The 14,769-nt window shown below is 37.1% G+C and overlaps 1 protein-coding gene across 5 annotated transcripts in view; it reads right to left on the bottom strand.

The window, feature by feature from the left end:
* Nucleotides 1-14,769, bottom strand: part of RNF13 (ring finger protein 13) — a 162,139-nt gene that overhangs the window by 93,044 nt on the left and 54,326 nt on the right. For 4 of the 5 annotated variants that reach the window (XM_049629714.1, XM_049629716.1, XM_049629713.1 and 1 more), the window contains exon 4: nt 137-262. In XM_049629714.1, coding sequence (XP_049485671.1) covers nt 137-262 — 126 coding nt within the window. Of the gene's footprint in view, nt 1-136; nt 263-14,769 lie in introns of those variants that run through there. The other variant, XM_049629717.1, reaches the window with a different exon arrangement.

Raw genomic sequence — 14,769 nt, forward strand, 5'->3', positions numbered from 1 at the left:
ATTTTGCTTTTGTCCTCACTTTTTTTAAGCTGGATGACTTGTGTCAACTCTCTTAAAGCCTTTCTGAAACAAGGGAGAATTTAAGGTAGATAAACTAAAAAAACAGTAACAAAAAAATGAAAAAAGCAAACATTACCTTTACATCAAAATTACAATCAAGTCTTCTAATTAACACGATGAAAGTGCCAGATGAATTATCTTTTAATGGTGGAGGCACTATGGGTTCACAGGCATTCTCTGGTTTTGAATTAATCAAAAAACCCTGTAAAAGAATTGGCAAGAAGTTTTTTCTTTGTTAAACTCAAGAATTCAATACAACTTACTTCTACAAATATCTTTTAAATATGTTTCATGTATTTTGCATTATGCTAGATGAGTTATCTGGGAGCTGTGACAATTCCTACCCTCCAAATATTCACAATCCAAGGACTTCTAAAGTATTATTTGATTTCATAAGCATTTAGTTTTTTAAAGTAAGTTCCATTTCTACTACTAAAGTTCTCTTTTTGATCACACATAAGCCCATCACCCCAAAGACAACCACTGTTATCATGTTGGTGTATTTTCCAATGATGACTGACATTTCTAAACCAAGTAAATACTTTTTTAAAATTAACTTTTACACTTCTTTCATGTTATCAAGCAATGAAAATGCACAGCATTTCTGGCAATTTTGTTCTATAGAAATACTAGCCTGAGTATATAAAGGTGTATGTAGAAAGATGCTCCATGCTATGCCGTGTTTAATAGTAAAAGCTGGAAATCATGCACGTCAATAAGGTAGCCATTTAAAAACATATATACAATAGAAAAATAATGCAGCCATTAAAAAGAATGAGGTAAATCTATGCACACTAAATTGAGAAGGTATCCACAAGATAACTATTAATTTAAAAAGAAAACAGCAAGTTGCTTTCCCAGAAATACAGGATGGTTTGACATCAGAAAATAACATGAAATGTTACATTAACAGATTAGAACATAAACATCAAATGGCTATCTCAACGGAGGTAATAACTGAATAAACACATAAACAGATAACAATTCAATGAATTTATAAAAAAGTAAGCAATTAAAGCTATGACACAGTTTCTTTAACAATAGTCCATATGGTATGTGAAGGGCTCACACCAACCACCTATTCCACAGGACATGGCAATTTCTCCGGCCGAAAGTTGCGTGGACTGGCTTGTAAAGGGGAATGTTTTTGCAAATGTTTCAGGAATAAAATGCAGCATACCTTCATTTATTCATAAAATAGTTTGCCTTCTGGATTCCATAGAGCACTTGGTTTTTACTTTGCAGGGAAATAGAACTGCAGTTATCCTTCTAGCAATGAGTATTTGCTTCAATCATGTTAAATTTACACCTGCTGCTTTTCTGTGCCTGTCTGCACAAACAGTAACTTCTTGCTTTAATGAAAAATCACATAATGCAATTCTTTTCAAGACACTTAGAATAGCAATTAAACTCAACCCATGTAGTACGAGCAAGGCATATAACTCAACTAAAGTGAAGACAGTATGAACAGTTAAGGCCAAATTTCCTGTGTCTGGTCATGTCAATTCCATCATGATTGCCACCTAGTGGACAGCAATTGAAAGACACATTCCAATTTCAGAGATGTTAAAACATGGGGTTAATAAAATAAATGCATCTTAGAATCAATGGATTTATGGTATGTACAGATACACCAAAAAAAGATCTACAAGTGAAACTAGAAAAGGGTTTTTGTTTTTTATAACTTCTATATTGTTATATCTGTTATGGCAAATGTATTATTTTTAAACATAAGAAAATTTATAAAAATCAAATAAACATAAGCCAAAAGCCCAAAAAACAATCTAGTTGCATTAACAGAAAATTGAGTAAAGCCTTAAAAAATAGGTTTTTTTCTTAAATTATTAAACATTATCTTTCCTGTGGACTATGCTAAAAGAATAACTTGCTATTAATTCCTATTCTTCCCTGAGATATGAGTCACTTAAAACTAAGCGCAAACTTAGTTTGTATCATCCACAAAGTATACAAGGTAGTATAATGGGCTTTGTCAATTGATTTGGCACAACTCTCTAGGCTCTTGAATAAGAATATCAAACAAGGTGCTGCTTTAAGCCAGGTCCACATGCCTAGTGTCACCTCCCTGGGCCAATCTTTTCTTATTAAAAAGATGCTTGCGGGGTACCTAGGTGGTTCAGACCGTTAAGCATCCAAGTTCAGCTCAGGTCATGATCTCACAGTTCATGGGTTCAAGCCCTGCATCAGGCTCTGTGCTGACAGCTCATAGCCTGGAGCCTTCTTCGGATTCTGTGTCTTCTCTCTGCCCCTCCCCTGCTTGTGCTCACTCTTTTTCTCTCTGTCTCAAATATAAATAAACGTTAAAATAAAAGGGGAGGGGGCGCCTGGGTGGCTCAGTCAGTTAAGCCTCCAAGTTTGGCTCAGGTCATGATCTCGCGGTCTGTGAGTTCAAGCCCTGCATCAGGCTCTGTGCTGACAGCTCAGAGCCTGAAGCCTACTTCAGAGTCTCTCTGCCCCTCCCCCACTCATGCTCTGTCACTCTCTGTCAAAAATAAACATTAAAAAAAAAAAAAAACAATGCTTGCTCTGTAATTAAAGATCCTCCTCATTTCTACCTTCTGACAGTGGCACTTTATGCCAATATGTAGGATATTCAAGAAAACTACCAGTGCCTACAAGACTTAGGAACTAGATGTCCATCTATTCTCTCTTTGTTGTAATTGCCTGATGTTTAAACAATGCTGGACAAAAACTGTGCATGCAGACTGGCACCTCAGTATCATCAAATGTATAATGCAGTAGGCTCACTACATATAAATATGCTGATTTCTTTTGAAATCTTTTATGACTATACATAAAGCAAAGTGCACCAAATATAATTTTCCAGTTTGATGAATTTTCACTAACTGAACACACATGTATCAGGAAATAGAACTCCGAAAGTTCCCTTCATCCTCCCTGCCAGTCACTAGTCCTCAAACCCCATTCCTAATGTCACCACATAGTCTTCTAACAGCTTGATGTTTTGCCTAATTTTATACTGGAGATAAACAGAACCATACAGTATAGTAAGTGGTCCTTTAGACTTCTTTCTCTCAATGCTGTACTTGTGAGATTCATCCCTACTGCTGAGCAACCACACTGTTGAGACACTTGGCAGATCTTTCGCTGCCATTTCTATACAATGTTACATTGTGTGACGATGCCAACATCTATTCTACTGCTGATGAGCATTCGGGGAATTTCCAGTCAGGAGCTGTTACAAACATTCCACGGACACTAACACAGGTGCACATCTGTTAAGTATGTACATAAAAGTAGAACCATAGGCTATCAAGCTGGATCAGAGCGTATCAAGCTTTGGTAAATCCTGCCAAGCAGTTTTCCAAAGTAGTTTGGGTTACCACTTTTTAACTAGAATATTCAAAATCATCTAAACATAAAAATTATACCGAATGTAATTTTGCTTGAATGCTTCAGGAGGTATTTAGAACTACAGTATTTCAGGATAAAAATTATGAAAACATCACTTTTGTTGATAAATTATACTGATTAATAAAATCATAGAGAATTTGATAAAGTGGTTTTGTTTAAAAGATTGTGTCAGGCTGAAAAGAGCCTTAACTTTCCTTCCCTTCAGCTTTCACTGATGTTAAGCTACATAAATAGTAAAAATAAGAAGAGCATATGTAGTTATAATGTCAACAGAAATGTTGAAAGCAAGGCAGCAGTACATCCTTCTCTTTGCAAGAGTAAAAAATAAAAGAAGGAGAAAGTCAGAGAAGGGTGAGTTGTTTTGTTAGTATCTGAAGTTGTAAATTAATTAATTGCAGTAACAGCAAGCAGTTAACATTTGTTGAGCCTTAGCACTCAACACTGTGTCAGGCACTATGCCCTTTCAGTATTCTAAATCAGTTAATCTATGCAATGACCCAAGGAGGTAGCTACTATTATTATTATTATCCTTATTTTAAAGATGAGGAAACTAAGTCTCAAAAAGGTTAGGTAACTTGCTCAAGGTTACATAGCAGGCATGCAGTCCCAGAAAGTTCTCAACCACTAAGCTATACTCCTCCCATAAAAGGTCAAAACAAACCAGAACAAAACAGCCTCGACTAGGTGAAAAACAAAATGGGCAACAAAGAGAAGAATGAACATTTACAAAAATGAACAAGCCAAAATGTTAGTATAAAAGGCAATTAAGGCTGATTCCAAAATCTGATATAAATACTTTAAACAGCGAAGATGTCAGGGGTGCCTAGGTGGCTCCGTTAGTTGAGCATCCGACATCGGCTCAGGTCATGATCTCACGGCTCATGGGTTCAAGCCCCACATCAGGGTCTGTGCTGACAGCTCAGAGCCTGAAACCTGCTTCAGATTCTGTGTCTCCCCCTCTCTCTGCCCTTTCCCTACTCAAGCTCTGTCTCTCTCTGTCTCTCAAAGATAAGTAAACACTGAAAAAAAAATTTTTTAAACAACACAGATGTCAAAGGAAACTGCCATAATTTTGACATTCAAACATAGACCAGAGTTACACCAATCAGACTTTATTAGCTAATGTTTTCCTAATGTGAGTGCGAGAGATGGATTTATTCCTATCAACAACTTTCAACAATGTTAAAAATATCCACTGTTCTTTTCTCTAATTCTATATTAGATCATTCTTCCAAAATTTATCCATAATTTTCACATACAGGATACATTTAATGTCTTTGTCACAAATGGTTAGAGATTATGCTCTTCTTATACAGTAAAATATCCTTTAACCACTACTCTTATCATATTACTTTAAATTCCTTTAACACTACTCTGAATACAGTGGTCACATTTCATTGTAAATAAGAGGATGGATAAGACTGAGTCCCTACCCAAGTAATTAATATCTGGAAAGAACTAACAGATCCAATAAGAGAAAACAGAATATAAACAACATACAGTATAACTGCATAGAACAGAGAAAGCCATTCTAACTATGGGAGGCAGTAGCAGAAAAAGTGGCATTTGACTTGGTTCTTAAACTTTAATTTGAGGTCAAACACTGAATATACCACTATATGCAGAAGGTATATAGTAGGATCTTAGTGGAAAAACCAGTGAAATCTTAAAGAAGCCGGTACTTTATTTAATATATTGTAAAAATATTAATTTCTTAGATTTGATAAATGTACCACAGTTATATAAAACGTTAACATTAGGGGCGCCTGGGTGGCTCAGTCGGTTGAGCGTCCGACTTCAGCTCAGGTCACGATCTCGCGGTCCGTGAGTTCGAGCCCCGCGTCGGGCTCTGGGCAGATGGCTCAGAGCCTGGAGCCTGCTTCCAGTTCTGTGTCTCCCTCTCTCTCTGCCCCTCCCCCGTTCATGCTCTGTCTCTCTCTGTCTCAAAATAAATAAACGTTAAAAAAAAAATTAAAAAAAAAATAAAACGTTAACATTAAAAGAAACTGAGTAAACAGTATATGAGAACTCTCTGTACTATTTTTCTGTAATAGTTTTTCTATATAGCCTTTCTATAAGCCTAAATGTATTTTAAAAATTTGTTTTGAATAAATCAAACACATCAACAACAGTAACAACAAGAAAGTAACAATAGGAAATACCACTCTTCAGCCTGTTCTAGACAGTACACTTCCAGTGATGCACTGTAATTGACGTATTGATGTTTCTGGCAAACAAATCAGTTTTGTCAACAAATTTTTGACATATGTTGCTACTAAGCTATTTTTCTCCTCTTTTCAGCATGTTTCTTTTAAGACTCCAGGGCGAAACATTAGTATTTTAACCATTCCAAGCTTCATGCCATTTGCAAATTTGATAGCCATACCTTCCATGTCTTTCTGCACATCATTGAGGAAAGCACTGAATAAGACAGAAATTTGAGGGTTATATACTAATTAAAAGTTAATCCCTTAACTGAATTATAAGAAAAGGTTGTTGAAAAACCTCACAAATTAAGTATTACATTTGTAGCATTTTTCAAATCAGTACCTGAATATCTTTCATCTCAAAGTTACATCTCATATACTGTTAGAATCCTCCCCAATAGCTTTTTTCGGTTATATATTTTATCAGTGAGTTAGATTTTAGAGCTTAATATCTGACTAAAAGATGTCACAAAAATAAAGTAAGCCCATAAATAACTGAAAACATGAAAAAATACTTAAAAATGCTATCAGCAAATACTATTTAGACCAACTATATAATTTTTAACACATTATTTCCGAAAAAGTTCAAAAGCATTGGTAACAAAATTTGGCTCATGTTAATATACGAGGACTGTCAAAGCTTAAAAAATAAAAAAAGTCCCAGACTACTATATATGTTTATTAATTGCACTGAGATTAAGAATAAGGAAAAAAGGCATACAGATTTATACAATGTCAATATGCAATTATAAAATCACCCATCTTGATAATGTACTCCAATAAGAATTTTTGAGTGATTTGTTTGGATTTGATAATTAGCATTCACTAACTACCTAGTAGATGCTAAGATGAACTTCCACTTCCCAGCCATGACAGAATAACAGGGGCTAGTTTTATCCTCTTGCTTTAAATAACTAGCAAATTAAACAAAAGGTGTGAAATATCAACTTTCAAAGAATGGACCACAGCACAAGACAGCAACTGCTGAGAAGAAAGAAATAAATGCAATGAGCCCTACAAACAGCTCAACTCAGTATCTAGAGATTCTAGGCCTCAGGATAGGGCAGGGGAACCCAACAGTTGAGTGGTCTCAATGAGCTGAGGAAACAGAGCTCAGGGTTTGGAGTGGCAAAGGCAGCTAAAGTTTTGTGAAGCACCATACCGGGAATAAGGGAGCTGCAAACACAGAGGGCTCTAGATACATGCAGAGATGTCCACTCAAGTCCTTGGCTGAGCAGTAATCTGCATTTGTGTGGGAGGAAGCTACCAAAACTGAGAAAGAAAGGAGTAAACAGAACAATCCCTGGAGCCTACACAGAGCTGGGAAGAACTGTATTCTTATCAGCTGCAGAGGAAAATCTTCCTAATACAGAGCACCAAATAGAGTCCTCAGAAGACTGTTGCCTCAGAAGTGGGCCAAATTGGCCCTAAACGTTTGAAATGAATGAAAATAAAAACACAATTTACGAAAATTTGTTGGACACAACTAACATAGTACTTAGAGGGAACTTCAAATATTTGTATTAAAAAAGAGTAAAGGTCTCAAATCAATGGCCTTAACATTCATCTAAAGAAACGAGGAGAAAAAAAAAAAAAAAAAGCAAATGAAACCCAATATAAGAGAAAGAAAGAAACAATAAACAGCCACTTTCCTTACAATGATCCTTTGGATATGTATTACTATAGACAAGTGGACAAACTTAAAGAAGCTGAATAACTTGCCCAGTGATAGAACCATAATTTGAAGCCCAGTAATGCTGACCCCAAAGCCAATGTCCTTCCCATCTTACCACAGTATTCATCTTCACAGACAGGAGGATTAAACCAGGACTACATTCCAGTTTTCCCTATTCTCAGCCTAGCACTCTAATAATTTTGCCATTGTGTTAATATAATCATCATTTGTACAGCAAAAGTTCACAAGTGCTTATTAAAAGGATTAGCATTCTAAATCACTTTTCTTCTTCTTGTACCTTTCTATTTTCCCACCTATCCCCAAATCTTTCATTGTATTATGTAAAAATTTGATAAGTGGCTTACCAGACAACTGGTTTTTCAAGTTATTTGCTGCTGTTGAAGCTAACTATCATAACTGATGTGAAGTCCTAGAGGATAGCTTTATGCTCACAAAGGAGGATCACAAATCATAGGCATTATCATCCCTGTTTTAGAGAAGAAAAAACTTAAGCTTCAAAGAAGACAACACACCTGAGAATCAGCTGCTAACTGATGGTGCTATGAGTCAAACTGATTCAAATAATGTATCCTTTCTTCAAGAACACATTGTCTTTCAAATTTAATATAAACACAAAATGATGTCAGTAAGATTGGTGAGACTAAAGATTATTCTTTAATGCTATTTCTGGTTTTTTGTTTGGTTTTGTTTTTTAAGTAGGCTCCACACACAGCACTTGAACTAGGCTTGAACTCACAACCTTCAGATCAAGACCTGAGCTGAGAACAAGAGTCAGATACTTAATAGGCTAAGCCACCCAGGCGCCCCATTTCCATTTTTTAAATGAATTTTTTTTACTTTAATTCCTGTAAAGTTAACATACAGTGTTAGTTTCAAGTGTACGATATAGTGATTCAACAATTCTACACATTACTCAATGCTCAACGTGTTAAGTTAGTCTTCAAAACCCATCATCTATTCCACCCATCCCCCCACCCACCTCCCCTCTGGTAACCATCAGTTCGTTCTCTATAGTTAAGAGTTTGTTCCTTGGTTTGACTCTCTCTCTCTTTTTTTTTCCTTGATTGTTTTATTTCTTAAATTCCACATGAGGGAAATCAGATGGTATTTGTCTTTCTCTGATTTATTTTGCTTAGCATTATACTGTAGTGTCATCCATGTTGTTGCAAATGGCAAGATTTCAATCTTTTTATGGCTGAATAATATTCCATTGTATATACATACGACACCTTCTTTATCCATTCATCTATGGATGGACACTTCGGTTGCTGCCATAGTTTGGCTACTGTAAATAATGCTACAATAAACATAGGGGGTACATGTATCCTTTTGAATTACTATTTTTGTATTTGGGAAGTAAATTACTAGAAGTAATGTGATTACTGGATCATAGTTCTATTTTTATTACTTCTGTTATTATTATGATAATATTTGTACTAAACAAATATACTTGGAAAGAGAAAAGCTCACAACTTAGAATGAATTACAAGGTGTCAAGAAGGAAACTGGAAGCATCCAATACCAAAGATAGTTCTATTTGTATAGAATCAGTCAGTAAAATGTTTACCTTATTTCAATACATTTATCCTAACATATAATAATTATTTATTTTAAGAAAACATTTCTTGCTTTATACAAGGATTCATTTTCAGATTCCATTACAAAGCAAATTCTCTTAGCATGTGCAGTATTATTATATCATTATGCCAAAAGTTACAAGCAAAATATGCTCAGTTTGGGAGAGGAAAGATTAGGGAATAGCGGTCAGGCCAAACCTATATACTGAATAAAAAGAAAGGAAGAATCATGAGCAGTTGTGAGTTCCAGTTATGCTCCCTGTGATGCCAGGTCACTGTTGACAGTTTTGCATCTCTGATCCATACAAAGTACTAAATATGAACAATACTCCTAAATGAGACATATAAAATAAGATGAGCTAGTCATCAAGGTGTGAGGGTGAGCACAAGAGGTTGGTTTATCTCCTATATACTTCCTACTGTCAGATAGCAAAGTAAATCCTGAAGTTGGGAGTTTTTAATCCTCAAGTTTTTTTTTTTCCACAGAGCTCCTGAGGGCAAGTAGAAAACAGATGGCAAAAATTACCCTAAAAACAGCAAACATCAGGCTACCAGATTCATAAATATGGCTTTTCATGCTCACTGAAGAACACTGTTGAACCCCTGAGATGGCAAACTGCTCAATATATTTACAGACATTTTGGTCATTTCCTACTTCATAATCTATTCCCAACAGGTCAACCCCGAAGCATTAATTGTCGTTTTAATTCTTTATTCTACTGATACACCGGTTCACTAAACAAATTTGCTGAATCCCTACTGTAATTCAGGAACTGTCAGAGAGAAAGATTCTGCCTTCAAGAAATTTACATTGTATGCCAGACACCGTATTACAACAGAAATGCGCATGATAAAGTACTTGTTGTGAATACCTCTATGGTAACATTCTCCTTCCTGGTTTTACATCGATCAGCTTTTCAATTTTTAAATGCTGAATATAGCTTTTATACCTACTCATATTGGTAAAATTGCTCAGGGCTGAGAAAATACTGCCACAAAATTGCAATAATTTTCAATGCACATACTTCCTTAACATTTGATATAAAAACTGGATAATTACCAAGTATAAGATAAATCATATAAGTAAGTCTCAAAATAGAAAATCCTCTTAATAATCTGGGGCATCTGGGTGGCTCAGTCAGTTAAGTGACCAACTCTTGATTTTGGTTCAGGTCATGATCTCACAAATCCTGAGACTGAGTCCCACGTCAGGCTCTGTGCTGATAGCATGAAGCCTATTTGGGATTCTCTCTTCCTCTCTCTCTGCCCCTCCCCTTGTGTGTGTGTGTGTGTGTGTGCGCGCGGCCACACACACGCACACGTATGCACTTTCTCAAAATAAATAAACTACTAAATAAATAAATAAATAAATCCTCGTAATATTACCTTTCCAAAAGCAGAGGATATAGAAGAATGTTTTTACTATCAAAGAGATTATCTATTTCAAAAGACTAGGAGAATCTGTTCCTTCAAAATAGCTAGGTTAAGCCAAGAATGGTAGTTAGTAGGTTGATGAGAAATTTATGCTGAAGGAGAGCTGAGGTAAAAAAATCCAAAGTTTGTGGCATTTGAGGGGCCCCTGAGTGGCTCAGTCAGTTGAGTGTCCAACTTCAGCTCAGGTCATGATCTCACAGTTCATGGGTTCAAGCTCCACTTCGGGCATGCTGCTGTCAGCACAGAGCCCACTTGAGATCCTCGACCTCCTCTCTCTCTGCCCTGCCCCACTCGTGCTCTCTCAAAAGTAAATAAAAACATTATCAAAAAAGAAACAGTTTGTGGCTTCTGAGCCACAGCTCACTCCCCTGCCACAGCTCAGTGAGATGGAAGCTCCACTCTGTGGCAAAGGCCACAAGGCTCCTTCTCCCCTCAGCATCCAGTTAAGGACTATGGTACCTTAGAAGGAGGGGAAGATCACCACCATTTCTCACCTCTCCAGCTCCAAACTGCAAAGGTTAAATTCCTGGTGAATGTGGCAAAGTACACAGGGCCAAGAACACTGGGGCCCTGGTCACCTTCCTCCTAACTCACCTGCAGGACAAAGGATCCATGCTGGGAGAGGCAAATAGAGTAGACCAGAGATAACTACCCACAACCAGCACACTGCACATAAAGCAGAGTGTCAATGAAAAATGAAAACATTAATTTTATGCTAGGCAATCATCCGGGAGATAATAAAGGAATAAGCATAGGAATAAAGCATTCGTAATAAAGGAATAAGCATAGGAAACCACAAGCATTTCCTAGAGTAGAGAAAAAACCAGTGAGACTGATGCATTTTGAATGGAGCCAATTCCCTATCAGTGGCTCAGAAAGTATGCCCACTAAAGAGAGGCAGTCTGTAAGAAAAAAGACCTCCAAAGCTCTTCCTAAGGAAACTCACTTTATTTGAAACAGAATGTGGCAAAGTTCATTTAAAAAATAATGAAGAGGTCAAAGAAGAACTAGCAGGGGAAATTAGAAAATGTCTGGAGACAAATGTAAATGAAAACACAACATACCAAAACTTAGGTGACGTAGCAAAAGCAGTTTCAGGAAAGAAATTTATAGCTGTAATTACTTACATTGAAAAATAAGAAATATTGCAAATCAACAACCTAACTTTATACCTGAAGAAACAAGAATAAGAAGAACTAAACCCAACGGCACCTGGGTGGCTCAGTGAGTTGAGCTCCGACTTCGGCTCAGGTCATGATCCTGCGGTTCATGAGTTCGATCCCCACATCAGGCTTACTGCTGTCAGTGCAGAGCCCACTTCAGATCCTCTCCTCCTCTCTCTGCCCCTCCCCCGCATGCATGCCCTCTTTTTCTCAAAAATAAACATTAAAAAAAAAAAAAAAAAAAAGAACTAAACCCAGAGCTATCAGGAAAAGGGAAATAGTTACTAAAGCAGAATTAAAGTCAGAATTATTTTTTAAAAAAATAGAGAAAATCAGTGACAGCTAGAGTTGATTCTTCAAAAAGTTCAACAAAAATGACAGCTCAAGAGGACTCAAATAATGAAAATCACAAAACAAAGAACATTACTACCAGGGCACCTGGTGGGTCAATTGGTTAAAATCCCAATGATGTTTTTTGCAGAAATACAAAACTCCATCCTATAATGTATATAGAATCTCAAGAGACCTCTAATAGTCAAAACAATATTGAAAAAGAACAAACTCAGAGCTCCCATACTTCCTGATTTTAAAACTTACTACAGAGCTACAGTAATCAAAACAGTCTGGGGCTGGCATAAACACAGACACATAAACACCAATGAAATAGCATAGATATCTCAGAAATAAGCCCTCACATATAAGTCAAATCACTTTGACACGAGTACCAAGACCACTGAATTGAGAAAAGATGGTTCTTTCAACAAATGGTATTAGGAAAACTGGATATCCACATGCAAAAGAATAAAATTGTACCCTTATCTTATGCTAAGTAAAAAATTAATTCAAAATGTATCAACAACCTAAATGTAAGAGCTAATATATAAAACTCTTATATGAAAACATAAGGGAAAAACATCATGACATTGAATTTGACAATGATGTCTTGGGCATTAAAAGCACAGGCAACAAAAAATAGATGATTTGGATTTCATCAAAATGAAAAATTTTTGCATTAAAGGGCAAAAGACACGAAAGACAACCCATGGAATGAGGGACAACATTTTTCAATCATACATGTAGTAATGTATTGACATCGAGAATATATAAAGAGCTCCTAGAACTCAATAAAAACAAGTTAACCTGAATTAAAAATACAGGACTTGGACAATCATTTCTCTAAAGAAGATAAACAATGGCCAAAAAGCTCATGAAAAGATCCTCAGCATCTCTACTCATTAGGGAAATGAAAATCAAAACCATACTTCCTATCTGTTAGGATGACTGTAATCAAATAAAATAACAAATATGGACACAGATGTGAAGAAATTGGAACTTTGTGCACTGCTGTGGGAACTTAAAATGAAGGAGCATGAATTTCCCTCCTCGCATGCACATACAGAATATATAGCTACACATGGAGCAACCCCCCCTGCAAGAAATCTAGAAATTAGCTACGTGATGCCTACACATCAAGCAACTAAGAAAATACTAACATAGGTAACAGGAAAGGCTGAGACATACTCTTGCTACAAACCCCACCCTCAGTACAGTGCCATACAATCAAGAGGGAACATCTAATTCCCAGCTTCTCTCTGAAAAGCAAAGGGTTGGGACCACACATCTAGCACTCTGGTTTTTAAGGCTGCCATCCAGGGGACTGGCCCCCAAATCACCTAGCTCTGAAAGCCAAGAGAGCTTGTGTCCATGAGTCCCACAGGCTGTAGCAAAGAAACAGTTCGTAGCGAATGCAGGTGCACCCAGCATGGCTATCATCTAGGGCTCAATACAGAGGGAGCAGGCAAAAACACCCATCTCCCAGTCTTTTCCTGGAAAAGGTTTGACTACATAATGCACAAGCTGCTCCCTGAGGATCTAACTTCTAATCAGCACACATCTAGTTACTGACTTCAATCATCCCCAAGGCCTAAAAAGCTGGTGGGCACTTCCATTCTCCTTCTGGCTCACTCCAACATTAAAATCAAGTCTCCAGCTTCTCTCTAGAAGTGTGTCCACATGTCTAGCATCCCACCTCTTATGGCTGCCACATGAGGGACAGGCCATCAAATTGCCTAGCTTTGATAGCCAATAGGGCTTGGCATACTCAAGTCCCATAGGACCATATTAAACAAAAAAAGCAGTTTTTAACAGGTGTGGAAGCCCTCACTACTACTCTCCCCAGGGCTCAGTACAAAGGATACAAGCAAAAATACCCATCCCTGTCTTTACCCAGAAGGGCTATGACTACAGACTCCACCAGCTGCTGCCTGAGGTACTGGCTTATAATCAGCCTGCATGTGGGAACTGACTGAGATCCTCCCAGAAGCCTGACTGATCTGGTGAGCACATCCCCTGCTGTCTACCTGCAGCTCACTCAAAAAAAAAAACAAAACAAAACAAAAAAAAACAAAAAAAACCCAAAAAAAACAAGCTTCCAGCTTCTCCCTGAAAGGAGCTGGTCCACACATCTAGCACTCCAACTGCTACAGTTGCCACCCAAGTTGACTTCCAAATCACCTAACTCTGGGATCTGATGTGGCTTGGTATTTCATGAGTACCCCAAAACACATAAAACTATGAAATGATTCCACTTGGGAACACAAGCATTTCCAGTGACTACTCCCTCTAGCTCACCACAGAGAAAGTAACCAAAAACCCCTACCTTCTAATTTCTCCCTGAGAGGAGCTAGACTGCATATATAATATCCTGACTTTCTAGCTGTTGCCTCAAAGTTGAGCTTCCAATTAGTATGCATTGGAGAGCCATATTAAAGTAAGGAGATGGTAGGGGCACCTGGGTGGCTCAATTGGCTAAGTGTCTAACTCTTGATATTGGCTCAGATCATGATCTCACAGTTCATGGGATCAAGCGCTGTGTCGGCCTCTGCTCTGACAGCACAGGGCCTGCTTGGGATTCTCTCTCTCTCTCTCTCTGCCCCTCCCCTGCTCACACTCACACTTTCTTTCTCTCAAAATAAATAAACCTAAAAAAAATAAAAGAGATGGCACTAGGTGGTAATTCAAATCCACAAGCATAAAGAGAACCAGAATAATAAATGAGGTTAATATAACTACATTATGAATATATACTTATTCTCCTCTCTTCTCTCAGGGTTCATTAGTAAATACAAAATTATTTAAATTAATAATTAAAACAAAGTACCAGCCAACTACAAATAGAAGGATAGAGGGGAATTTTCCAACTTAATAAAGGACATCTATAAAACTACACAGCTAACATC

The sequence above is a fragment of the Panthera uncia genome, chromosome C2, assembly GCF_023721935.1.
Source record: "Panthera uncia isolate 11264 chromosome C2, Puncia_PCG_1.0, whole genome shotgun sequence".
Classification (NCBI taxonomy): Eukaryota; Metazoa; Chordata; class Mammalia; order Carnivora; family Felidae; genus Panthera; species Panthera uncia.